At 45.3% G+C, this 21936-nt stretch overlaps 6 protein-coding genes across 7 annotated transcripts in view; 4 read left to right on the top strand and 2 right to left on the bottom strand.

Annotated features, from left to right (window-relative positions):
• Positions 1-1181, bottom strand: part of LOC9662292 (cinnamoyl-CoA reductase 1) — a 1927-nt gene extending 746 nt beyond the window's left edge. The window contains exons 1-5 of the mRNA XM_024662752.1: positions 937-1181; positions 645-819; positions 388-554; positions 95-268; positions 1-31 (exon numbers count right to left, since the gene is read on the bottom strand). The exon at positions 1-31 is cut by the window's left edge and continues 132 nt beyond it. Of these exons, the coding sequence (XP_024518520.1) occupies positions 1-31; positions 95-268; positions 388-554; positions 645-780 (508 nt within the window). The 5' untranslated portion in view covers positions 781-819; positions 937-1181. The remainder of the gene's footprint in view (positions 32-94; positions 269-387; positions 555-644; positions 820-936) is intronic.
• A 331-nt stretch (positions 1182-1512) lies between these two features.
• Positions 1513-5258, top strand: LOC9661873 (chaperone protein ClpB3, chloroplastic). Its single transcript, XM_002988939.2, has 9 exons — positions 1513-1901; positions 1975-2193; positions 2254-2491; positions 2555-2750; positions 2805-2859; positions 2919-3069; positions 3130-3438; positions 3503-4683; positions 4752-5258. The coding sequence occupies exons 1-9, from the start codon at positions 1647-1649 to the stop codon at positions 5082-5084; spliced, it is 2937 nt and encodes a 978-aa protein (XP_002988985.2). The 5' UTR covers positions 1513-1646; the 3' UTR covers positions 5085-5258.
• LOC9662291 (fructose-bisphosphate aldolase-lysine N-methyltransferase, chloroplastic) lies at positions 5226-7545 on the bottom strand. 2 transcript variants are annotated; one of them, XM_024662700.1, is made up of 15 exons: positions 7284-7545; positions 7128-7222; positions 7009-7072; positions 6842-6952; positions 6717-6776; positions 6551-6658; positions 6422-6494; positions 6329-6375; positions 6201-6281; positions 6115-6150; positions 5979-6062; positions 5792-5925; positions 5647-5735; positions 5446-5594; positions 5226-5384 (listed from the first exon to the last, which is right to left on the bottom strand). In XM_024662700.1, the coding sequence occupies exons 1-15, from the start codon at positions 7521-7523 to the stop codon at positions 5250-5252; spliced, it is 1506 nt and encodes a 501-aa protein (XP_024518468.1). In that variant the 5' UTR covers positions 7524-7545; the 3' UTR covers positions 5226-5249. The 2 variants fall into 2 exon arrangements, with proteins under 2 accessions (XP_024518468.1, XP_024518469.1); XM_024662701.1 differs by lacking the exon at positions 6329-6375 and having other exon boundaries at positions 5979-6051; positions 6201-6213.
• Positions 7546-7651: 106 nt separating this feature from the next.
• LOC9662290 (30S ribosomal protein S6 alpha, chloroplastic) lies at positions 7652-8702 on the top strand. The gene is made up of 2 exons (XM_002988938.3): positions 7652-8150; positions 8394-8702. Exons 1-2 carry the CDS (start codon positions 7716-7718, stop codon positions 8619-8621), a joined length of 663 nt encoding a protein of 220 aa, XP_002988984.2. The 5' UTR covers positions 7652-7715; the 3' UTR covers positions 8622-8702.
• On the top strand, positions 8670-9876 carry LOC9662289 (protein CHAPERONE-LIKE PROTEIN OF POR1, chloroplastic). The gene is made up of 5 exons (XM_002988937.2): positions 8670-8803; positions 8849-8925; positions 9082-9440; positions 9519-9595; positions 9665-9876. Exons 1-5 carry the CDS (start codon positions 8721-8723, stop codon positions 9804-9806), a joined length of 738 nt encoding a protein of 245 aa, XP_002988983.2. The 5' UTR covers positions 8670-8720; the 3' UTR covers positions 9807-9876.
• A 219-nt stretch (positions 9877-10095) lies between these two features.
• Positions 10096-16936, top strand: LOC9661872 (myosin-11). Its single transcript, XM_002988936.2, has 37 exons — positions 10096-10500; positions 10566-10709; positions 10762-10907; positions 10964-11120; positions 11180-11238; positions 11297-11453; positions 11504-11653; positions 11709-11845; positions 11897-12043; positions 12103-12204; positions 12258-12315; positions 12364-12465; positions 12518-12682; positions 12730-12903; positions 12951-13082; positions 13136-13245; positions 13299-13359; positions 13409-13586; positions 13639-13844; positions 13887-14006; positions 14056-14154; positions 14211-14435; positions 14486-14616; positions 14660-14762; positions 14811-14861; positions 14913-14978; positions 15030-15200; positions 15252-15407; positions 15459-15662; positions 15711-15851; positions 15905-15975; positions 16031-16130; positions 16184-16240; positions 16292-16348; positions 16415-16495; positions 16545-16630; positions 16691-16936. The coding sequence occupies exons 1-37, from the start codon at positions 10348-10350 to the stop codon at positions 16812-16814; spliced, it is 4581 nt and encodes a 1526-aa protein (XP_002988982.2). The 5' UTR covers positions 10096-10347; the 3' UTR covers positions 16815-16936.
• The last annotated feature ends 5000 nt before the right edge of the window (positions 16937-21936 follow it).

Below are 21936 nucleotides of genomic sequence, written 5' to 3'. Positions count from 1 at the left end.
CGGCCAAAGTTTTTGCGAGGCAGTAGCCATTCTGGAAAACTCTCCCTGTTAGTTCACGAACTAGATGAAAACCAAAACAAGAGAAAACGCCTACTCTTGTGTCCTTGAGATACTGAACGTCGCTCCACATCTCCTCGCTCACGACCTCTTCCACGGGCCTCTTCGGATCCATGTAAACGGACCCCACGGAGGATGTGAGCACGACTCGCTTCACATGGTGCTCCACTGCGGCCTTGAGTATGTTTAAAGTGCCACGAACAGCTGGTTCCTACATAATGCATTCCACCAAAGGCAAATAATGTCAGAGATGGAGGTGGATGTCCTATCATTGTCGTTTTTTATACTAAGCTATGATCGGAAAATGCCAAAGATCTACTTGCTACATACCTGGACAATCCCAAGATCATCAGTGACCGGACAGGCCGTGTGGAAAATTCCTTGACAACCCTTTGTAGCAGCCGAGATACTTTCATAGTCAAGTATGTCCGCTTTCCACAGGCTGAGCCTCTCTTTTGCGCCATCGAAAGCTTTTAAGTGATCGTTCCTCTCATCATCTGGATAAAGGAAAAAAAATAGAGAAAGATCCATGGTAAGAGATAAAAGGTAGAAGAGACATGGAAGTCGAGAAGAATTTACTCGCGTACCGGGATTTCTCACCGTTCCATGGACTGTGTATCCTCTTTCCAGGAGGAGCTTGACGAGCCAAGAAGCCACAAATCCATTGGCGCCGGTCACACAGACAGTGTCCTTGACAGCATCCTTTACGCTCTCAATCGTCATGGAGGCGATCGATTAGCCTAGAGAGGGCGAGTGGAAAGTCTGCGAGGAAATCGAAAGTTTTAGGACACCATTTATGGCGCAATCGATTCCAATCGAATCAATGCTAGAGCGATCATGCCCGGAATGCGAGTGGAATGGCCGAAATATCGTGCCTACCTGCGTGGACGCGCTACCTAGTTCCTGGGCAATCACGGAAGCATTTCTTATAAACGCCGTCGCGATGCGATTCCTCCGCCAAAATGTGTGAGCCGCGACGAGATTTAGCTGCGGAACCGAGGAATTCCTTGGAGAGATCGATCAAATCCTAGATCGATCCAGCGCAAGGCGAGCCCTGGGCGGCCTGGGCTGGGATTCTCGGCCTATAAAAACTAACCCAAAGGTGTTGTTTGCTTACGTGAGGCGCACTTCTCTCTTTTGCCCCTCATCCCTCACCGTCACTGACATCAGTCGTGCCGGTCGACCCCTCAGCCGTGACGGCCACTGGACACGTTTTGATCTGCCGGTCAAAAAAGAACAATTAAACTGCCGGGTTAGGTGAGCTGCCAGTCAAACCGGTCAAAGAAAAACGAAAACGTTTTCTTACCTTTTCCGGCTATCTCCGATGCTATCAGACACGTGACACACAATCTTCCAGGTCAGCAAATAGTGCCACGCTGGCAGAGCTCTAGAGAAAATGTGTGGACCATGATCATCGTCTAGAGCGTTCTCAAATATTCGCGACGTGTCACAATGTCGGTAATATTAGGGCTGGGCTAGGGTTCGTGGGGAGGCAGGGATTGGCGGTGAGAGCTACACATAAATATCGCGGGCAGTGATCGCGAGAATTCGCGAGCTCCAGCTCAATCGGTGGGAATTTCCTCTGCTCTATGGCTGCTGCTTCCACCTCGGGATTGGTCCAGTCGTGTTTCAATGCGGCGCAGCGAGAATCGGCGGCGAATTTAGTGCTCTCTCGATCGACTAGAAGTGTGGTGCGATGCTACCGGAGAGAGGAGCGCGGGTTTAGCTCTTTCCAAGGCTTGCGAGCAACGAATTTGAGCTCCAAGAGGTTTTTGACAAGGCAGCATGGAAGGAATTTTCGCGTTGTTACCCGGTGTGCTGCATCACCAGGGAAAGATGGACGAGTAAGTCTAGCTCTTCCGTTCGTGCTTTAGAACTTACGACGTTTCTATCATTCTTTTGTTTCTTCACTCACAGATTAGCCAGGCCGACTTTACGGACATGGCATGGCAAGCGATTGTCGTGTCCCCGGAAATTGCCAAGGAGAACAAGCAGCAAATCGTCGAGACGGAGCACCTGATGAAAGCTCTCCTAGAACAGAAGAATGGTTTGGCAAGGCGAGTTTTTGGAAAAGTTGGTGTCGACAACACTGGGCTCCTCGAATCTACGGAGAGGTTCATTCAGCGGCAGCCAAAGGTATGTGTTTCTGGTTTTCAGCTGCATTGTTTTGTGAGTCTTACGTGAGCTATGGTTTAGATTGTCGGTGAGACCGGAGGTTCTATGCTTGGGCGAGAGCTGGAAGCACTTCTCGACCGGGCAAGAGGCTTCATGAAAGACATGGGGGACTCCTACGTCTCCATTGAGCACTTGCTCTTGGGGTATTTGCAAGACAAACGATTCGGGCAAGTTCTCTTTAAAGAATACCAGATTACCGCTAAAGCCTTGAGAACTGCAGTTGAATCTATTCGGGGATCGCAGAAAGTCACTGATCAATGTAATGCTTTCTCATATGGTTTCCTAAATTTCTGTACTAAACGTGTGAAGTTCTGGTTTTCAGCACCGGAAGGAAAATACGAGGCTTTGGACAAGTACGGAAAGGACTTGACCGAAATGGCTCGTCAAGGAAAGCTTGACCCTGTGATAGGACGGGATGACGAAATCCGGCGCTGCATCCAGATTCTCTGCAGGAGAACGAAGAACAATCCGGTTTTTATTGGTGAGCCTGGAGTCGGCAAAACAGCCATCGCTGAAGGGTAGGAGGTGTTGTTTATCTTTCGTTGCGTATCTAACAAACTCGTCAACTTCAGGTTAGCTCAGCGTATTGTACAAGGGGATGTACCCGAAGCTTTGATGGATCGAAAGGTACGGCTCTTGACTTAATGCAGCATAAACTAGATACTAAATCTTCTTTTGACTGGCAGCTTGTTTCTCTTGACATGGGTGCGTTGATAGCCGGCGCCAAGTATCGCGGTGAATTTGAAGACCGGTTGAAAGCGGTCTTGAAGGAGGTGTCTGAGTCGGATGGAAGGATCGTCCTTTTCATCGACGAGATCCACACAGTTGTTGGCGCAGGTACGTTGAGAGATTTTAAATTGCTTGTGAGCACATCTAACCGGAGGATATGATTCGTAGGAGCTACAAACGGCGCAATGGATGCCGGGAACCTTCTAAAGCCTATGCTCGGTCGCGGAGAGCTGCGGTGCATTGGTGCCACAACTCTCGACGAGTACAGAAAGTATATTGAAAAAGATCCGGCGCTGGAGCGTCGCTTTCAGCAAGTCTTTGTGGACCAGCCCACGGTTGAGGACACTATCTCGATACTTCGAGGACTGCGCGAGCGCTACGAGCTGCATCATGGCGTGCGCATTTCTGACAGTGCGCTCGTTGCCGCCGCGTTGCTCTCTGACAGATACATCAGCGACAGATTTCTGCCCGACAAAGGTATCAACAGTCCACTTTGATTTTCATATCATGGTCAACTTTTTCTCTGTTTTTTTCACTGCAGCCATCGACCTCGTTGACGAAGCAGCTGCGAAGCTCAAGATGGAAATAACATCCAAACCAACTCATCTCGATGAGATCGACCGCGCCGTTTTGAAGCTGGAGATGGAGAGGCTGTCGCTCAAGAACGACACGGACAAGGCCTCCCGGGATCGGCTGGACAAGCTGAACGTCGAGCTCGAAGCGCTGAAAGAGAAACAGAAAGAAGTCACGCAGCAGTGGGAGCACGAAAAATCAGTCATGCTCAAAATCCAATCCATCAAAGAGGAGGTGGACAGAGTGAACCTTGAGATCCAGCAGGCCGAGCGGGACTACGACTTGAACCGCGCGGCGGAGCTGAAATATGGCAGCCTCATGAGCTTGCAGCGGCAGCTCGAAGTGGCCGAGAAGAACTTGGACGAGTACCAAAGCCGAGGAAGTTCCATGCTCCGAGAGGAGGTAACGTCCGACGATATCGCGGAGATCGTCAGCAAGTGGACGGGCATCCCGGTCTCGAAGCTCCTCCAGTCCGAGATGGAGAAGCTGCTACACATCGATGACGAGCTCCACAAGCGCGTAGTTGGACAGGAGCCGGCTGTTCAGGCAGTAGCCGACGCTATCCAGCGCTCGCGAGCCGGGCTGTCCGATCCAAACCGGCCGATCGCGAGCTTCATGTTCATGGGGCCGACTGGAGTTGGAAAGACGGAGCTGGCGAAAGCGCTGGCGGCGTATCTCTTCAACACCGAGGAGGCGCTCATCCGGATCGACATGAGCGAGTACATGGAGAAGCACACTGTGTCTCGGTTGATCGGTGCTCCGCCGGGATACGTTGGGTATGAAGAAGGTGGTCAGCTCAGTGAGGCTGTGAGGAGGCGGCCTTACTCGGTGGTGCTGTTCGACGAGATCGAGAAGGCCCACTCGGACGTGTTTAACATCTTCCTCCAGATTCTCGACGATGGAAGGGTGACGGACTCGCAGGGCCGCAAAGTGAGCTTCAAGAACAGCATCATTATCATGACCTCCAACATCGGCTCGCAGTTCATCCTCAACAGCCTCGAGGCCGGAGAGTCGTATGAGCGGATGAAGGATCGCGTGATGGATGTCGCACGCCAAAACTTTCGCCCAGAGTTTCTCAACCGGATCGACGAGTACATCGTGTTTAAGCCGCTGGACCGGGAACAGATCAACAAGATTGTCAAGCTACAGGTAAAGTCGATCACTTTCCATACCTCCTCTTGCGAAGTTTTTAACGTGTTCTTTGTTGATTTTGCCAGCTTGCGAGAGTACAGCATAGACTGAAAGACCGGAAGATCAGCATGACGATCAGTGAATCGGCAGTGGACCTTCTCGGGAAGATGGGCTATGATCCGAGCTTTGGCGCTCGGCCCGTGAAGAGAGTCGTCCAGCACCAAGTGGAGAATCCAATCGCGAAGGGAATCCTCCGCGGGGACTACAAGGAAGACGACACCATACTCGTGGACGCGGAGCTCGTCGCTCCCTCGGAGGACGTTCTCCAGCAAAGGCTCGTTTTTCGAAAGGTGGCTTCTTCCCAGAGCTCCTCTAAACCTTCCCAGCCGGAGGTAGAAGTGTTAGCACCAAATAACTAAGGATACGAGGCACTCTTTTGTCCTGAGAAACGTAGATTTAGCTTCCTCGTTTCCGTTGTCTTTCTTCAGACTCACGGTACTCAAGGGCTTGTCCGAGAGTTTTAGAAGGCACCTATGTCACTGTAAACAAGACGTTTGAGAGAAGAATCGTAAATGGAAAACTTTTTAAGTTTGTAATAGTGCCTGGGAATGCTGTTTTAACCAAGCACTGGCAGAACGAAGAACTCGAAGCTCACCACCTACTATGGCCTTTGCGATCTCTTTTCTTGGTTTTTGCAAGACCGCAGAGTCCCGGATTGCCTGGAATGGATTGGAAGAAAGTTAGAGTAAACACCATAAGAAGGAAAAGTGAGACAAGTACCAATGCTGCTTGTTCGTGTTTTTGTATCCTATTGTCAATGACTGTTTGCAGCAGCGTCATTGCTTTGTGCTCCTTGGTCTTATCAATTGATGGCCGGCGAGCAAGACGACCATCAGTATCAGCAGCAAACTTAGCCATTTCGTCTAGCTCTGCGTCGGAAAGCACAGTTAGCTTCTTGGAATATATTTAAGTCTTACAAACCTTCCGACGTTGTTGCACATACAACACGGGCAAAAGCACGTAAAGTTTGTGGAATACCCTTCCCTCTGCCTGCTTTCGACTTTACCTCTCTGTGGAAAATGACACAGTTGTTGCAACATATTTCTAGCTACACGCAAGCGCTTACTGAAGAGAAAACGAACTTCCAGCAGTATCCACACCCTCTCTGGTGACGCAAGTTTGCATGTTGTGCGAGTGCAGAAGCTTAAGTTTGCTGTCGCGAAGCGGATCCTTTTCCGAAAGGCTCAACCAGATTCCAGCCTACAGCGGGCGAAATAGCAGTCAGAGAGTTATATTGGTAAAACAATCACAACCTGATCGTGAGGATTGAAGGGAAGAGCAAAACCAAAGTCGAGAGCAAGTGTTGCATTCGAGAGCTGACCATAGCTAATGACCACCTTCCATCACAAACTTTAGTCGTAGTTCAGATCAAGAAAAACTGGTACATACTTGGTCTCCAGTAGCATAGTCCCGATCTGAAACAACCTATAGTTCCATTCTATTGTGAGTCGATTTCCTAACAAGAGAACAAATACCTCTGCACAATGTCTGTCCTCGTCGTACGAAAGCATCGCGCGGCAATTGGCATCATGATTGAAGAAATCCACAAAAGGAACCTATCCCCATTTTCAGCACTTCACACAACAGATGGAAGAGAACATACCAAAGCAAGTGATTTAATCGTTTCGATCCCCCAAGCACGAGAGCAAACTGTAATGTAATCAATGAGGATACGTGAGCAAACGAAAAGTTTAACCTGTTGCATAAGCATGCTTGAACTCCAGCGCGGAAACTCGACTACCAAAAATGTGTGGGCAGAGTAGAAGTGCCTGCAAATGGAAGAGCTCAGCTTGAATATATAAACTGGTTAAAAGAAAAACCAGACATTTTCTGCTGCTGCAAATTCCATTCTCACCACGTCCTTTCTCTGTACAGTTTCGCGATAAACAGGGCTCACTTTTAAGTAAACCAGCTCGTCTTGTGTCCAGAAAATCTGGCCAAATCGACAGGTTGTTAAAGAGAGAGAAAGAAAAGCCCAAAAGGTCACTTACAGTGCTATGCATGCTACCGAAAGGAGGTAAGCAACTTATATAAGGAGCCCATGCGGACGTCTGAAAGCAAACGCTTACGCGTTCTGAGAAAAGAAAGAAAAGGAAAGGTTCTTAAACGTAGATACCTCTTTTTTCTTCTGGTGAGCAAGCAAGAAAAGCGCTAGCTTTGCCCATGCACTCACGTCCTTCGACAGTAGCTTCGTTACTTCTTCCGGAAGTTTTTCCGGGGTGATCATCTAACTTCGTAGAAAAGCATCGATGGTGATCTCGCAATGCAAGTCTCAAAGCTTACCAGATCATGTGAAACATGTAACATGCATTCTCCAGTATGTATGGGGCGAGAGGCAAACAATCCTCTGGAAGAACAAAAGAGCTGTCAAAACAATCCTGGAGAGAACATAGAACGCTCACCTTCCATGCGGTGACAATCCAATGCTGAGGCCAGTGTTAGGATCGTGCTCCCCGCGACGCTTGAGCCAGGAAGAAAACTCGCATTGTTCCTTGGTCTAGCCAACGAAAGAAAAAAAAAACAGTGAAGCAAGCGTTCGTCTGGAAAGCGATGAATACCTCCGAAGAAGAAGAAGAGTTGGCTCCTCGTCCACCGCTAAGATGAGGAACACATACAATCCGATGGCCACTCCTACCTCCACACACAGCATCCGGAGCTGGGAGGCATAGAATCCGCCGGCGACAGGTAGCCCACATTATGATCTTCCTCTTGATTTTCTTCGCACCATTCTTGCTGCTCTTCCTCAGATCCTCGCTCTTCGTGCTTGTAGCTGTGTCGCTCTTTGCCCCAATCGACATAGCAGTAGCATTCACAGCAAAGATTTCTTGCTAGGCGCAGCGAGGAAGCGCTGAAAATAGGCCACTTGATGACGATGATCGGCTCCTCCAGCTCGTCGCAGCTCCTCCTCCATTTCTTGGCGCTGTGACTATACCCTAAGCGCTATCTGTAATTTCCCGCGCTTAAAGAGGAGGGATTTTAGGGTTCTATCGATGGCTATGGCCTTCGCGACTTCGCTCGGGCGCTCCACGATCTCCATCGGCAGTGCCGCCCCAGCTCCAGCTCCGGCATCGGCGCAGCGCGGCTGCTCGATCCGATGCAAAGGTTTGAGCCTGGAAATCCAGAAATGCAGGTCTTCTGGGCGAGGAATCCAGCCGCGATTGAGCTCTAGGCTTTTGGCCATGGCGGAGGATGAATCGTCCGTGGCCACGGCGGGTGAATCCGCGGCTGAGGTAACGGAAGCGCCAAGCGAATCGCCGGATTCCGGGAAGAACGATGGCGAATCCGGTGACAAAGGCGACGAGGCAGAGGCGGTGAAACCCCGAGTTGTGTATCCCAAAGGCTTCACTCGCTACGAGACCATGGCTGTTCTTCGGCCGGACATCACCGAGGAGCAAAGATTGGCACTCTCGCAACGATACGAAGAGGTAAGCCAAAAAAAATTATTTTCTTTGGGTTCTAGTTCTTCCAGTATCGATACTTTTTTCTTGAATTCCTTTCGAGCTTTTGCCTCTCTTGCTTGCTTGAATGATCACGAATGGCTTTCACTCACGTTTGTTACTTGTTCTGTGAGATTTTCTTACCTTTCTCTCAACGTTCTAGCTTCTCTTGATGCTTGTTCTCTTGCGAATTTTTCTACTCGTTTCTTCTCATTACGCATTGTCACACAGATGATCATCGCTGGTGGTGGAATGGACGTGGAGATCTTCAACAGGGGAATCATGCCGCTAGCTTACGGGATCCTCAAGAAGAACACCCGGGGCGAGAAGAACACGTACGTCGATGGCATCTTCTACATGTTTACCTTCGCAACGAAACCAGGCAGCGTGAAAGAACTCCAAAGGAAGCTCGAGACCGACGACGATATAATCCGGGTCACCACTTTCAAGATCAAGTAGAGGAGAAGAGGTTTTTCCTAGCGGAATATCCTAAGCTTCCAGGTTAAAATTGTCGGAATATGCGCCTGACCGATTCGTGCTCTTGAGTTTTTTCTACCCATGGCGGCTGCTGTGTGGGTGCCGCCGCCGGTCGCGTCTCAGCAGCACAGAGTTTTTTTGCTACATGGGTCTTCTACGAAAAGGTGGGCCGCTTTGATTCAGAAAACATGCTGATTGGAGTCTTGCAGGGATGTGTTCTATAAGCGGAGTGAAAACTTTCGAAGAACAATTTGCTGTGCAATGTTCGGTGCTGGAGAAACCTCAGGTAATCCTGCAAATCCTGGTCATGTCTTCTTGCTCGATTTCTTTTCCTTGCACTTTTAAGTTATAAATATTTTTCTTTTTCGTTATGCTGCTTGAGTTCGCGTGACTTTTTGAGAATTTTTCCCGTGTTCTTCGCTACGGAACTGATTTACTCCAGGCTCTACACCGATTTTCCCCAGAGTTGACGTGAGAGACCCGTACAAGCGGCTGGGAATCAGCAACGAGGCATCCGAGGAGGAGGTCCGAGCAGCTCGAAACTACTTGCTCAAGCTTTACGGCGCTCATCCCAAGAGCAAGGCCTCGATCGAGTCGGCCTACGACAAAGTCATCTCGGAGAGCTTGAAGAGGTACCGGAGAAAGCCCAAAGTCCTCAAACCTCCTCCAGTGTGGCTCCAGAAGCTGACGGACCGGTTTGATACGCCACCCACGGTCGTCATAGCCGCAAGAGCGTTTGCTTTCTTCGTTTTGGGAGTCTGGAGCGTTTTGGAGGCGGCAGCCACAGGTCCAAGCTTCCAGGTAAAGAGATTTTCACGCTTTTGTTTCTTTCTTCGTTTCGAGCATCGCAGACTAAGTTTACGCTATTGTTTTTGACAGGTGATACTTAGTCTCGGTGCTTGTATCTATTTCTTGAAGAAGAGATTCAAAGTTTTGTGGAAAGCTTCGTTAATCGGGTAAGAACTTTGCTTTCTAAATCTTTTGGATCCGAAGCTTGGAAGCTTACTCTTTGTTTTTTCTTCCAGAGTTGCAGCATTTCTATTCGCCTGGGTGTTTGGCTCTTTCCTTGTTCCTTTGATTCCATTTCCCGGCTCTTGGAACATAGAACTGGCAACTTCGCTGATATCATACATAGTTCTCTGGATGTCATGCACTTTCCTCAAGTAAAGGTACCATCTTGAAAAAAATTGTGTTGATGTTCTAATGCAAATATTCTAATGGCTTTGTCAAGAGTGAAGTTGCGTATCAGTTTAAGTTTAATTAATGCTCGCGTCCACATCGCTAATCAGCTTGACTTTCAAAGCTTTTACTGGCCAGAAATTTCAAGTTGAAGGGTATGGCGGGAAAGCCATCTCAACGGCCAAGATTTCTGCCACGTGCCCGGCCAGGATCTGAAATAAAGTGCAAGGCTACTATGACATGCTCCACAAATCACGCCACGTCGGCACAATTTTTTTCTAGGGATAGGGTTTTTGATTTTCAGGGGGAGGGGGATGAAGAAGCGCCTTGCGCGATCGATCGACATGATTTGAGAATGGTAAGCGCTTCCCCCTTCGCGCGCAGCGATCGTTTCTAGCTTGCATTCTCGATGCCTGTGGTAATCGTCCTGGGATCGTGCCGCAGCGATAGGGGTCTATAGTGGGAATTTCGCAGGGAAAATCTCATCGGATGCCTCAGCAGTGATTTTCTCTTTCTCTCTCGCTCTCTGATGAGATTTCCACCAATGGCGCAGGCTACCGTTGGCAATCTTACCGTTGGCTCTCCTGTGTGGGCTGAGGATCCTCAGCTCGCCTGGATCGAAGCTGAGGTTGTCAAAATTTCTGGAAACAATGTCACGGTTTGTACGAAGAAGGGGAAAACTGTGAGTACTACTAAAACTTCTCCGCTTCCTAGCTAGTCTCTTAACATTGGTTTTTTCACTCGTAGTTTACGACAGTGGTGTCCAAGCTACATTCCAGGGACACCGATGCACAACCCGGAGGAGTCGATGATATGACGAAGCTGTCATATCTGCATGAGCCTGGAGTTTTATACAACCTTTGTAGCAGATATGCGTTGGACGAAATCTACGTAAGCCTGGATCACTGATTGGATTCCTCGTACTTATTCATGTTTTGGTCAGACTTACACCGGGAGCATCCTGATAGCTGTGAATCCTTTTGCGAGGCTGCCACACCTCTATAATGCCCATATGATGGAGCAGTATAGAGGTGCTCCGCTTGGGGAGCTCAGCCCTCATGTATTTGCTGTCGCCGACTCCGCTTATAGGTACCTCTTGTTTCTTTGTCTTCCTGGGTTTAATGGACTCATTTGTTCCATTTTAGAACAATGGTCAATGAAAAAATTTGCCAGTCTATTCTGGTAAGTGGAGAGTCTGGAGCGGGGAAGACTGAAACGACTAAACTGACTATGCAATACCTTGCATACATGGGAGGTCGTTCTACATCTGACGCACGAACTGTGGAACAACAAGTACTAGAGGTAAAGGACTACGTTGGAAGTACTTAAAATGAGACTGACATGTGGTATGTTTTGTGCAGTCGAATCCCCTTTTAGAAGCATTCGGCAATGCAAAAACTGTCAGAAATGATAATTCAAGGTTTTCTTTTCTTTATTATTGAATACACAGCCGGTGTTAAGATGGTATGTTTTTGCAGTCGTTTTGGAAAGTTTGTTGATATTCAATTCGATCAAAGTGGAAGAATTTCTGGCGCAGCTATAAGGACGTATTTGCTCGAAAGGTCCCGCGTCGTGCAAATATCAGATCCCGAGCGTAATTACCATTGCTTTTACCAGCTGTGCGCATCCCCAGAGGTGTGTTCTATCGTGTACGCCTCGCCTCCTTTAACGTTTGATCTGTGCAGGATGCTGAAAGATACAAGCTCGGTGATCCACAACAGTTTCACTATCTAAATCAAAGCAAATGTTTCGAGTTAACGGGCATAAGCAACAGCAGAGAGTACGCAAACACGAGAAGGGCGATGGATATCGTTGGCATAAGCCCCGAAGAGCAGGTGCGAAATATTTTTGTCGACCAATATCGACGTGTCTATGTTTCGTTTCTTACAGGAAGCTATATTTCGGGTGGTAGCGGCGATTCTGCACTTGGGAAATATTGATTTTGTTTCTGGAAAAGATTCTGATTGCTCCGTTCTAGAAAATTCGAAGTCCAGATTTCATTTAGAGACAGCGGCAGAGTTACTCAAGTAGGTATTTGTTTGTTAATTTTTGTGTCTTGAACGTGGTTGAGTCTTTAGGTGTGATCCCAAAGGTCTTCAAGATGCTCTCTGCTTTCGGGCGATTGTCACGCGGGATGAAATAATTACCGTAGCTCTTGATCCTGCAGCTGCAACTGTTAATCGCGATACGCTGGCAAAAACACTTTATTCTCGTCTTTTTGACTGGTACGAAGATACCTCTTGTTTCTTTTCTGTTTTCTCTCACCATTCTTTATGTAAATCAGGCTGGTCGAAAAAATCAACAAATCCATTGGACAAGATCCCGAATCCGAGACTGTTATCGGAGTGCTTGATATTTATGGATTTGAGACTTTTAGAAGCAACAGGTATTTTTCTGGCCTTAAGTATGAGTTTGAAAGGTGATTGTTGTTGTAAATAGCTTTGAACAGTTTTGTATAAACTTTGCCAATGAAAAGCTTCAGCAACACTTCAACCAGGTAACCCGTTGTTCTGTATGTTCTCTATTCTAACATATAGCTCTGCAGCACGTATTCAAGATGGAACAAGACGAGTATACAAAAGAAGCTATCGACTGGAGCTACATTGAGTTTATTGACAATCAGGACGTTTTAGATCTTATCGAAAAGGTTTGTTGTTTTATTTTGCATATTGTCTGAGTTGAAACACTTATCCTGGCAGAAGCCGTTGGGTATCATCGCCCTTCTTGACGAGGCTTGCATGTTCCCGAAGTCCACGCACGAAACTTTTGCGACCAAGTTGTTCCAGGCATTCAAACACCATGTCAGATTCAGTCAACCAAAGCGGGCCCGAACAGATTTTACCATCGCTCATTATGCTGGAGAGGTAATTTGTTATTGTTATTGTACAAGTCTTACACATTTATTTACCAGGTCACTTACCAAACGGAGTATTTTCTGGATAAAAATAAAGACTATGTTGTTGCAGAGCATCAAGCCATTCTTGGATCCTCTACTTGCGGCTTTGTCTCTGGGCTTTTCCCAATCCCGTCAGAAGAATTTCTGAAGTCCTCGTACAAATTTTCTTCTATTGGTACTGGTTTCAAGGTGACTGAGAAATTTTAAATTTCCGATGATTAACCATGACACTATAGCACCAACTGCAACAACTTATGGAAACATTGAGCACCACGCAACCGCATTACATTCGGTGTGTTAAACCCAACTCTCTCAACAAGCCGGGAATGTTTGAAAAATCAAACGTTCTTCAACAACTGCGCTGTGGGGTATGCATATCCTCGCGTCCTGATACTGTAATAACGAGTGCGTCTTGGTGCAGGGTGTGCTTGAAGCTGTTCGAATTAGCTGTGCTGGATATCCAACCAGGCGGCCCTTTGACCAGTTCCTTGATCGTTTTGGTTTCCTTGCTCCCGAGTTCCTTGATGGACGGTAATAAATTTGGAAATTTGACAAAATCTTACTAGTGTTTTTTTTTCTTTAAGGTATGACGAGAGAAAAGCAACCGAAAAACTACTTCAGAAGCTGAACCTTGATAGCTACCAGGTAATAAATACTCACTTCAAAAACTCATTTGGCATTTTGTTCTCCACAGATTGGGAAAACAAAAGTTTTTCTAAGAGCTGGTCAAATGGCAGAGCTTGATGCTAGAAGAACAGAAATCCTTAACAGCGCTGCAAAACTCATCCAGCGCAAATTTCGCACTTACTGTGCGCGGAAAAACTTTTCAAAAATGCGGAATGCTACAACTTGTATACAAGCGTACTGGCGAGGTACCTGCTGTTTCTATAAGATGTTCGTGCTGGTCCGACGCTTATTTTTTAGGCAGGCTCGCACGCAAAAAATACGAATCACTGCGACGAGAGTCCGCTGCAGTATGTCTGCAGAAGTATGTTCGTGGCTTACAGTCTCGGAAGGAATTCAAGCAAGCAAGGAATTCTGCTGTTCGTATTCAATCTGGTTTTCGCGGTATGTCTGCCCGGAGGCGCTACAGATCACACAGGAAAACCAATGCCGCAACGCTTATACAGGTCGGGATAATTTGGTTTTCCTCTTTAACATTTGAGTTTCAGTCACACTGGCGAGCATTTAGAAATCGTCGCGACTATGTACAATTACGAAAGGCAGCAACGGCTATTCAGTCCCAGTGGAAAGGTCGTATGGCAAGAAGGGAGCTTAAAAGGCTGAGAATCGTAAGTTCACTTGTTATACTTATGGTATTTGATGTTGTGTTCATGTAAGGCTGCGAGGGAAACTGGAGCTTTGCAAGCGGCCAAAACGAAGCTTGAAAAACGATGCGAAGATCTGACATGGCGTCTTCAATTAGAAAAGCGGATGCGGGTATTTGTTTTTTATTGCAGCTGGTTTTACTCGGCTGATATATACCTATTTTGCAGGTTGATGTGGAGGAGTCGAAAGAGATTGAGATTGCAAAAGTACAGGCTCTTGTACAAGACCTTCAAAAGCAAGCTGAAACTGCAAACACATCGCTTGTAACTGAACGAGCGCAGCACAGGAAGGCGATTGAAGGTGCTGTTAGCGCTGCTAAGCAGTCACTCACTGTGCAAGCTAGTCATGAGAGCAGGCTTCAGCAACTTTTGGCTGAAAATACACGTCTTCAGGTGAGGTAGTTCATTTGTATTTTACAGGGATATGATGTTTTGGCTCTTAGGCGATGGTTAACGCTTTTCAAACGCGAGCAAATGAGACTGAACATCTTCTTTCAACCAGCAAGAAACAGAACCAGGAAATCATGCGAAAGCTTGAGTTAAAGATTGAGCACTTGCAAGAGTCCTTGCAGAGGTACAAACATAATGCCAGCCGCTTGATACTGACTCTTTTACAGGTCTGAAGAGAGACTATCAAATTTGGAGTCCGAGAATCAAGTGCTTCGGCAGCAAGCGCTCGCTATATCCCCAACAAATAACTTAAAGACTCCCATTTTCCAAGTGAGTTGGTTACAAGTTTGTGTCCGACGATAGTTTTCTTTTTTCCAGAGAATTCCAGACAGTTACCACCTTTCCAATGGTGATTATCGAAGCCCATCGGTATGATAGTATGAATCGCAGCTTTTTCTTTTTAACACCTCAGCTGGCCAGGATTCTATTTCCCCGGATTCACAGATGGATCACAAAAGGCAAAAACAGCTTATTGATCGGCAACAGGTTGGTAGCTGACTTCGATACGTACTTGCTAATCTCTTGTTGTGCATACAGGAGAACCAAGAGGCGCTTCTCCAAGTCGTGATGCAGGACGTTGGGTTTAGCCAGGACAGGCCTGTAGCAGCATTCATAATCTACAGATGCCTTCTTCATTGGCGATCGTTTGAAGCAGAACGAACCAGCGTGTTTGATCGGATAATTCAAACAGTTGGATCTGCCATTGAAGTATGTTCAGTCAAACATTTCGAATGCTTTTCACTGACGCTGATCATGCAGGCCCAGGAAAACAACGACATATTAGCCTACTGGCTCTCAAATACGGCAATGCTCCTGTTTTTGCTACAACGCACACTCAGGGCCAGCGTTGCAGGAAATATCATGGGTTCACAACGCCGTCGATCATCAGTCACCTTGTTTGGCAGAATGACACAGGTGCTATCTGTTAAGCAAAAATGTTTTGATAAATCGACTTGTTTTGATCAGGGTTTCAGATCACCATCCAGTGGTATGGCACCTCATGGGAATGGTACATATCACGGAGGATTAGAAGCGGCAAGGCAAGTTGAAGCCAAATATCCGGCTCTCCTTTTCAAGCAGCAACTCACTGCATATGTCGAGAAAATATATGGAATTCTGCGTGACAACCTCAAGAAAGAAGTGACGCCGTTGCTTGGATTATGCATCCAGGTGAGTTGTAGTTCTGGATATCGCTTTTTAACATGTTTAGCTTGGCAGGCTCCAAGGTCAAGGACAAGCTTTGGGAAAGCAGGACGGTTCTCACCGAACTCCAGCATCACCGGACTACAACCATTGAGCCACTGGCATGGCATTATCAACAGCCTCACGAATCTCTTAAATACTTTGAAAGGGAACTATGTAAGTTTGTGTTGTGGAGTCTTGTTGTTTTACTTGGTAGATTCTCTTTTCAGGTGCCTTCGTTCTTGACTCGCAAGCTTTTCAAGCAAATATTTTCCTTCATCAATGTTCAGCTTTTCAACAGGTGTGTACAATTCACTGTACCGGCTTTCCAAGTAAAACGTTCTTTATTTTCGCAGTCTTCTTTTGCGACGGGAGTGCTGCTCTTTTAGCAATGGCGAGTATGTGAAAGCTGGCCTGGCCGAGTTGGAACAATGGATCTGTGGCGCTTCTGAGGAGGTAAATGTATTTCAAAGCTGACGCTTCTAAACTGAAATGGGGGAAGAAAATAGTTCGCAGGTTCATCCTGGGACGAGCTCAAGTACATTCGACAAGCAGTTGGTTTTTTGGTAAGCTTTTCCCCTGCTTTCCTTTTTTACTCGTTTCCTTTCTCTGCACAGGTGATCCACCAAAAGCCAAAGAAATCACTCGATGAAATTATGCACGACCTTTGCCCGGTAAGCAAGCCCAAGTTTTTTTGCGTTCTTTTCCTTTTGTCATCCGTGCTCTCTTTTCTCGTACAGGTTCTGAGCGTGCAACAATTGTATCGTATTAGTACTATGTATTGGGACGATAAGTATGGAACACACAGTGTATCACCAGAGGTAACACAAAGAAAAAGGAACGATGCTTCCACTCACAATGTTTCCACAGGTGATTGCAAATATGCGAGCGCTAATGACCGAAGACTCCCATCACTCAGTGAGGAGCAATTCATTTCTTCTAGACGACGATTCAAGGTAAGAAAGAGGCTGCATACTAGTAGAACTCCTCAGCTTTGGTTGTTTCCTTGGTGCTAGTATTCCTTTCTCCGTGGACGATATTTCTCAATCGATGCGGGAGGTGGACTTGTCCGACATGGATTTCCCTCCCATGTTGCGGGAGAATCCCGCATTCCACTTCTTGCAACCTCAAGCTGACTGACAAGTTGATGGATCAACCGTGTGACAACTGAACTCTTCTGCGACATGCTTTTTTTCTTTTTTTCTGTGTAAACTTAATCTGGCAAGTTTAGAAAAATCATGGAGAGCTTTCCCAATCTGAAACATTGTTTAGAATGGCGTGTAAAGAAGAAAAGAAACTCTGCCCCAAGCTTGTGACATCTTGGGCTTCCTCAGTCCATGTTAAATCACATGGTAAAACGATGGTAAAACTATTCTAAACCCTCACAAGCGTGAGTCTAGAGTTAAGAGTAGAAAAGTGGCCATTGCACTTTTATAGAAAAGTGACTCATTATATTGTTTAATCAAACTTTACCTAGCACAGATATTTTAGTTTATATCAACATTATTGAGCAAGTTTGCAGCGATTCCACGGACCCACTCAAAGTCATGGCGCACAGCAGCATCATCCGGATAATTAATCACGAAGGACAGCCACTCCCTTGTGCACTCGCCAAGGGATTCAGGAATGGTGACCCGGTCGGGAGTGCGCATCAGACAGCAAGTTGCGTACTCTCCTTGTGCTGCAGCTGCTTCCCAAGGCAAAGCTTCCGTGCTTGCCATGTACAGGCAAACGTAAGCAACTGAAGTGAGCTCAGTCATCAGTCCTTGGGCCTCTCCTACCATACTGTTCAAGGCGCTGAACACCAAGTCCCTCGCTGCTCCTGCCTTTCGAACATCGGGGCCGACGTGAACCGCAGCCCCGAAATCGTAGAGGTAGAAGCAGCGGCCATCTTGCCGAGGCTCATTGTACACCCCCACATTCCTGGTACTTATGTCACAATGAAGAATACCACGGCTCTGCTAAGAAAGTAAGTATGAAAAAGAAGACACAAAACAACTTCTTGTACTTACATGTAGGACGAGAACAGCTTCCGTGAGGTCTTTGCACAGCCGATCCACTGTCGAGCCTCGTAGCGGACGGTAATTATGGATTGTTAGTAGCGGTCTACCTTCTAAACTTGAAAGAAGCACGGGCCTGTCTTCCCAGTAACCGGTGAAAACGAGCGACGGGAACAGAGGGCAGCCATCTAGCTGTTTAAGGAACTGTGCCTCGTTTTCGACTTGATGCCAGAAGTCGGCGTCAACACAGAGCTGCCTGATTTGATTCTTGGTCTCGTCACTGTGTCCAACTTTCATCACCATCTCCCGATAGTCGTCGACTACCTTCAACACTGCATTCGAGGCACTTTGAGCGACTCGAGAAACCAGCCACACGTTGTACGCTGCTTGTTCTTTGTCTGTGGACAAAGATATCAGCTGCGGCAAGTCGACATCAGCCTTGATGTTCAGAACCTTGGCCACCCAAAACAAGAAGCCTAGCTCCTGCTTCATCGAGCCAGTTAGAACCAATCGATGAGACAAATGTATACACCAACCTTCAAAGAGTGATGCTCTTGTTCATCCAGTCGAAGAGGTGTCGACCGCAAATCCCTGGTCAAAACCGAGACAAACGTGCCCTTCCTCAAGATCACGCCGGGACAAACGCCCTCGTCTCGTTTCTGTGCACCCTCGTAAGACAAAGCAATGCCAAAGCGACACAGGAACGATAGCTGTGACCCGAGCTGGTTGTCGGCATGGCTTGACGCCGCCTGCATCTGGATCAGAGCTGACATCATCTGCTTGCATAAGTCTCTAGTGCAAGACTTGTGCATGAACTTCTCAAAGGCACCATCCGATATGTGGCTCAGCTGCAGCTCATGTTTCAGCCAATGGAAGCTGTCGTGCAGGCAATCCAAGGACAAGATCTTTGCTGATGATGAAACGGGAGCAGTGTTTCTCTGGCGACTGGGCACCACAACTCTCACATAGTACTTGACGCCCTCTTGCACTATCAACTCCACCGTCTCGCCGTGGATTTGACACCAGTAACCCTCATCCACATACGAGAATCTGGTGCCTTCCGGAAAAGGCGAGTGCTGCTTGATTTTCTCTACCATCTCACCCAGCGTGGAACCTGGTCTTACCCATACCGCGCTCACATGCTCCTGCGCTTCCACAGCCTGGGGACTAGGCATTAGAGCTCCGCCGAAAGTACAATAGACGACATTGGGATCCATACACTAGCGTGGATTCTAGGGTTCTATGTTACTACGTGCATGAAGAGGGGTTGACCGACAGGACAGTAGTATCATCAATTGGTATTGCTGTAGATCAGATTGTTGCTCGTGCACTGCTTGGAGAACGAGAAGGCTGGCTTGTTGGAGCAGCAGGAATCAAGGTGACAAGGAAACAGGGGCATCTTTTGTCGAAATTTATTTTGTGAAATGGGGCTTGGAAAAACTTTTTAGGTTTTTTCTGGCATGAAGTGATCATGAGTTTGGGCGGTCAGTAATTGTTTCTCTGTTGTTTATAAGCAGTAGGAGATGTTCTAAATTATGAAAAGTAGTTTTTCTTCCTCCAGAATAAGTGGCTGAGCAGCATCAAGCTTACCAAAGGAAGCACAAGAGTGATGTTGATAGAGCGAGTTTGATCAAAAGACACCCTTAAGATCAAGAATTCTCAAACTGCCACCAAGGCTTGCCGAGCACTAATAATTGTGGGCCACTAAGAAGAGTATGTTTAGACAGATGGTGAATTATAGACAAGGTTGATAGGAAAAGGTGCAAAACTACATTGATAAAATAATAATAATAAGTTGCAGAATATGCAATTTACGTTCTTGGATGCAACTGGAGCTCTCACAATCCTTCATTTGAACAAGAAGTACTAGAAGGCCAAGATTGAGCTTCAAACAAATTGTCTTCATCCAGAGCTGGATCAAGTCATCACCAACATTCATCAGTCATATGATTGGAAGGGAGTGAACAATAGATAGAACCGGGAGCAAATGGAATTCAGGGGATCAGGCACATTTGAAGTACAAGAGTGTTCATTGCAACTAATGTTGTGGATTTGACACTTTACTGCTGACTGTTCAAAGCAAAAGGATTGTAAGTGAATGGATCATTAGTGAATCTTTCAACAACTAAGGAAGATATCAATTTCAATGGTATTTTTTTTTCTCAAAACTTATTCTATGTTTCTGCAAGTTGAGATGGGCAAATCTCAAAATCGAACTGGCTTCTGCTGCACATGACGTAAAATAAAACACTCTTCTAAAAGATAAGTTTTAAAATGCTTTCTGTACAATAAATAGTAAAGCTTTGATTTAGAACAATTTTTTATCCTTGCTTTCAACTTGAAGTTTCTAATGTTTTATATGTTCCAAAGTTACCTAAGCATCTTCTATCAATTTCTAAACTGGTAGAGAAAGGAATCTATATGTTTTCTCATTATACAGTTATAGACTTCATCCTTCATCATGCATAGATTGCTCAAGTGAGTTAAAAATGGCATTTCAATTCTCAAAGTACTTATAACTCAATTCTACAATTATAAGGAGACTCCTAAGTTGGCAAGTGGGACAAACTCTAAAGCATGCAAAAGTTGTTAATAGGCAAGAAGAAACTGCTGCCCAAGAAAGCTTCCAGTTGAGGTAAACCTGATTTAGATTTGATTCATGTCAATATCTGGGAATTGTTACAGGTAAAATTGCTAAACAATGCTCAATACTTTTTACTAATCATGGATAATTTTAATTATGTCATTATTATTATTTTTTTAAAGCGGAAATCTAATACTCCTCAAAAGTATTTTGAGTGGATTTAGGTGTCAGAGAACTCACTTGAAATAAGAAAACTTAAAAATTTATGGAGGCTAGGAACTTCTATTTGCAAAATTTTGCACTATTTGATATATCACTCTAAATCTTTATACCATATAATCATGGCATGAAAGAGAGATGAATGTTTATCATTCTCAATACAACTAGAGTAATGGTCAAAGCCATGAACATTCCAATGTTCTTTTGAGCAAAGGCTGTCAACATAGCTATGTAGAGAGCTTTAGTTATGGGCTTTTGTTATAAATTTAGCATTCACATTTAAAATGTTTTTCCAACAAGGCTATACTGGAAAAAACAGCATAAAAAATCTAAACAAGTACCAAACCTTCTCTTGTGTATTACACATGTTTGGCTGTGTAAGTTTTACATATATTTCAGTTGAAGAGAGACACAATAAATTCAATAAGGGGTATGATGGCTCCAATGAGAATGCAAAATGTAACATATTCTATATCCTCAATTAGTCATGAGAAATATATAAGGCATTTTTTAAATCCAATTCTATGTGATAATGACAGAATTGAGGAGACTCCTTCAAAGGACATTGATCTTGGAACCAACACCTACACTTCCCATCAAACCATCACTCGAGGTTCCATCACCATTGCAACAAAATCCTAAAAAAGCTCATTTTAGATTTGAATCAATATAAGAACTCCCTAAAAGGTAATTCCTTTAATGATTATAAGGTGGAGAATGTTGATGGTGCAAAAATAGTAGAGGATGACTTGGAATAAGGCATATTTGGAAGTATATCAGTAATAAGAACTTTCCTAAATGATCTTCTCACTTATGAAAACCAATGAAAAACATTTTAAGGAATTAGTTGCATAAATAATCCATAAACTAACAATGCTAGAGGAAGCACTTTTGGGCCCATAATGTTTTCACTAGAAAGTAGCAATGGAAGCAAAGTATAATGCACAAGTCAAAAACAATTCTTGAGGACAAAAACTCAAGTATCAAGAGTCAAATGAGATTAATAGGTATAAGGCAAGGTTACATGATGTCCAAAAGACCTATAAAGTTATGTACTTGAGCATCACTAATATCAATTTTGCTGCTATATATAAGGCAAGGTTAGTAGCAAAAGGTTATATAGCAAGCCATGATCAATTATAGTGAGATCTTTTCACCAATGGTTAAAATGGTTTTAATATAATTAATGCTTTCAATGGTTAATTATTTTGATCTTAAGGTTAAACAGATGGATGTTAAGAATAAACGTTAAATTGGAACAATCAATGTATATGAATCAACCTTCTTAGCTCGAAGTGCACAGAATGCTTACAAACTTTAATGGTTTATTTATAGAATTAAATAATATAGTATTAAATAAATTCTTTCTAACAATTGGTTTCACTTGTGTAGAAGCAGATAAGAAACTTTACTTGTATATGTCTATATTGATGATCTCATCATGGTTAAAAAGGTATGG

Source organism: Selaginella moellendorffii, unplaced genomic scaffold, assembly GCF_000143415.4.
Source record: "Selaginella moellendorffii unplaced genomic scaffold, v1.0 SELMOscaffold_92, whole genome shotgun sequence".
Classification (NCBI taxonomy): Eukaryota; Viridiplantae; Streptophyta; class Lycopodiopsida; order Selaginellales; family Selaginellaceae; genus Selaginella; species Selaginella moellendorffii.
This window is presented reverse-complemented; position numbering and strand designations above follow the sequence as displayed.

What these genes read in the sequence shown, in the direction of transcription:
- LOC9661873 (XM_002988939.2), top strand. Translation starts at nt 1,647, where the DNA reads ATGGCTGCTGCTTCCACCTCGGGATTGGTCCAGTCGTGTTTCAATGCG. An exon ending in CACCAGGGAAAGATGGACGA is followed by an intron (nt 1,902 to 1,974) that starts GTAAGTCTAGCT and finishes CTTCACTCACAG; the next exon opens with ATTAGCCAGGCCGACTTTAC. An exon ending in AAAACAGCCATCGCTGAAGG is followed by an intron (nt 2,751 to 2,804) that starts GTAGGAGGTGTT and finishes CGTCAACTTCAG; the next exon opens with GTTAGCTCAGCGTATTGTAC.
- LOC9662291 (XM_024662700.1), bottom strand. Translation starts at nt 7,523, where the DNA reads ATGTCGATTGGGGCAAAGAGCGACACAGCTACAAGCACGAAGAGCGAG. An exon ending in CGATTAAATCACTTGCTTTG is followed by an intron (nt 6,282 to 6,328) that starts GTATGTTCTCTT and finishes AAATGGGGATAG; the next exon opens with GTTCCTTTTGTGGATTTCTT. An exon ending in AACACGAACAAGCAGCATTG is followed by an intron (nt 5,385 to 5,445) that starts GTACTTGTCTCA and finishes AATCCATTCCAG; the next exon opens with GCAATCCGGGACTCTGCGGT.
- LOC9662290 (XM_002988938.3), top strand. Translation starts at nt 7,716, where the DNA reads ATGGCTATGGCCTTCGCGACTTCGCTCGGGCGCTCCACGATCTCCATC. An exon ending in TCTCGCAACGATACGAAGAG is followed by an intron (nt 8,151 to 8,393) that starts GTAAGCCAAAAA and finishes ATTGTCACACAG; the next exon opens with ATGATCATCGCTGGTGGTGG.
- LOC9662289 (XM_002988937.2), top strand. Translation starts at nt 8,721, where the DNA reads ATGGCGGCTGCTGTGTGGGTGCCGCCGCCGGTCGCGTCTCAGCAGCAC. An exon ending in CATGGGTCTTCTACGAAAAG is followed by an intron (nt 8,804 to 8,848) that starts GTGGGCCGCTTT and finishes GGAGTCTTGCAG; the next exon opens with GGATGTGTTCTATAAGCGGA. An exon ending in CGGTGCTGGAGAAACCTCAG is followed by an intron (nt 8,926 to 9,081) that starts GTAATCCTGCAA and finishes GATTTACTCCAG; the next exon opens with GCTCTACACCGATTTTCCCC.
- LOC9661872 (XM_002988936.2), top strand. Translation starts at nt 10,348, where the DNA reads ATGAGATTTCCACCAATGGCGCAGGCTACCGTTGGCAATCTTACCGTT. An exon ending in ACAGCGGCAGAGTTACTCAA is followed by an intron (nt 11,846 to 11,896) that starts GTAGGTATTTGT and finishes TTGAGTCTTTAG; the next exon opens with GTGTGATCCCAAAGGTCTTC. An exon ending in AATGTTCAGCTTTTCAACAG is followed by an intron (nt 15,976 to 16,030) that starts GTGTGTACAATT and finishes TTATTTTCGCAG; the next exon opens with TCTTCTTTTGCGACGGGAGT.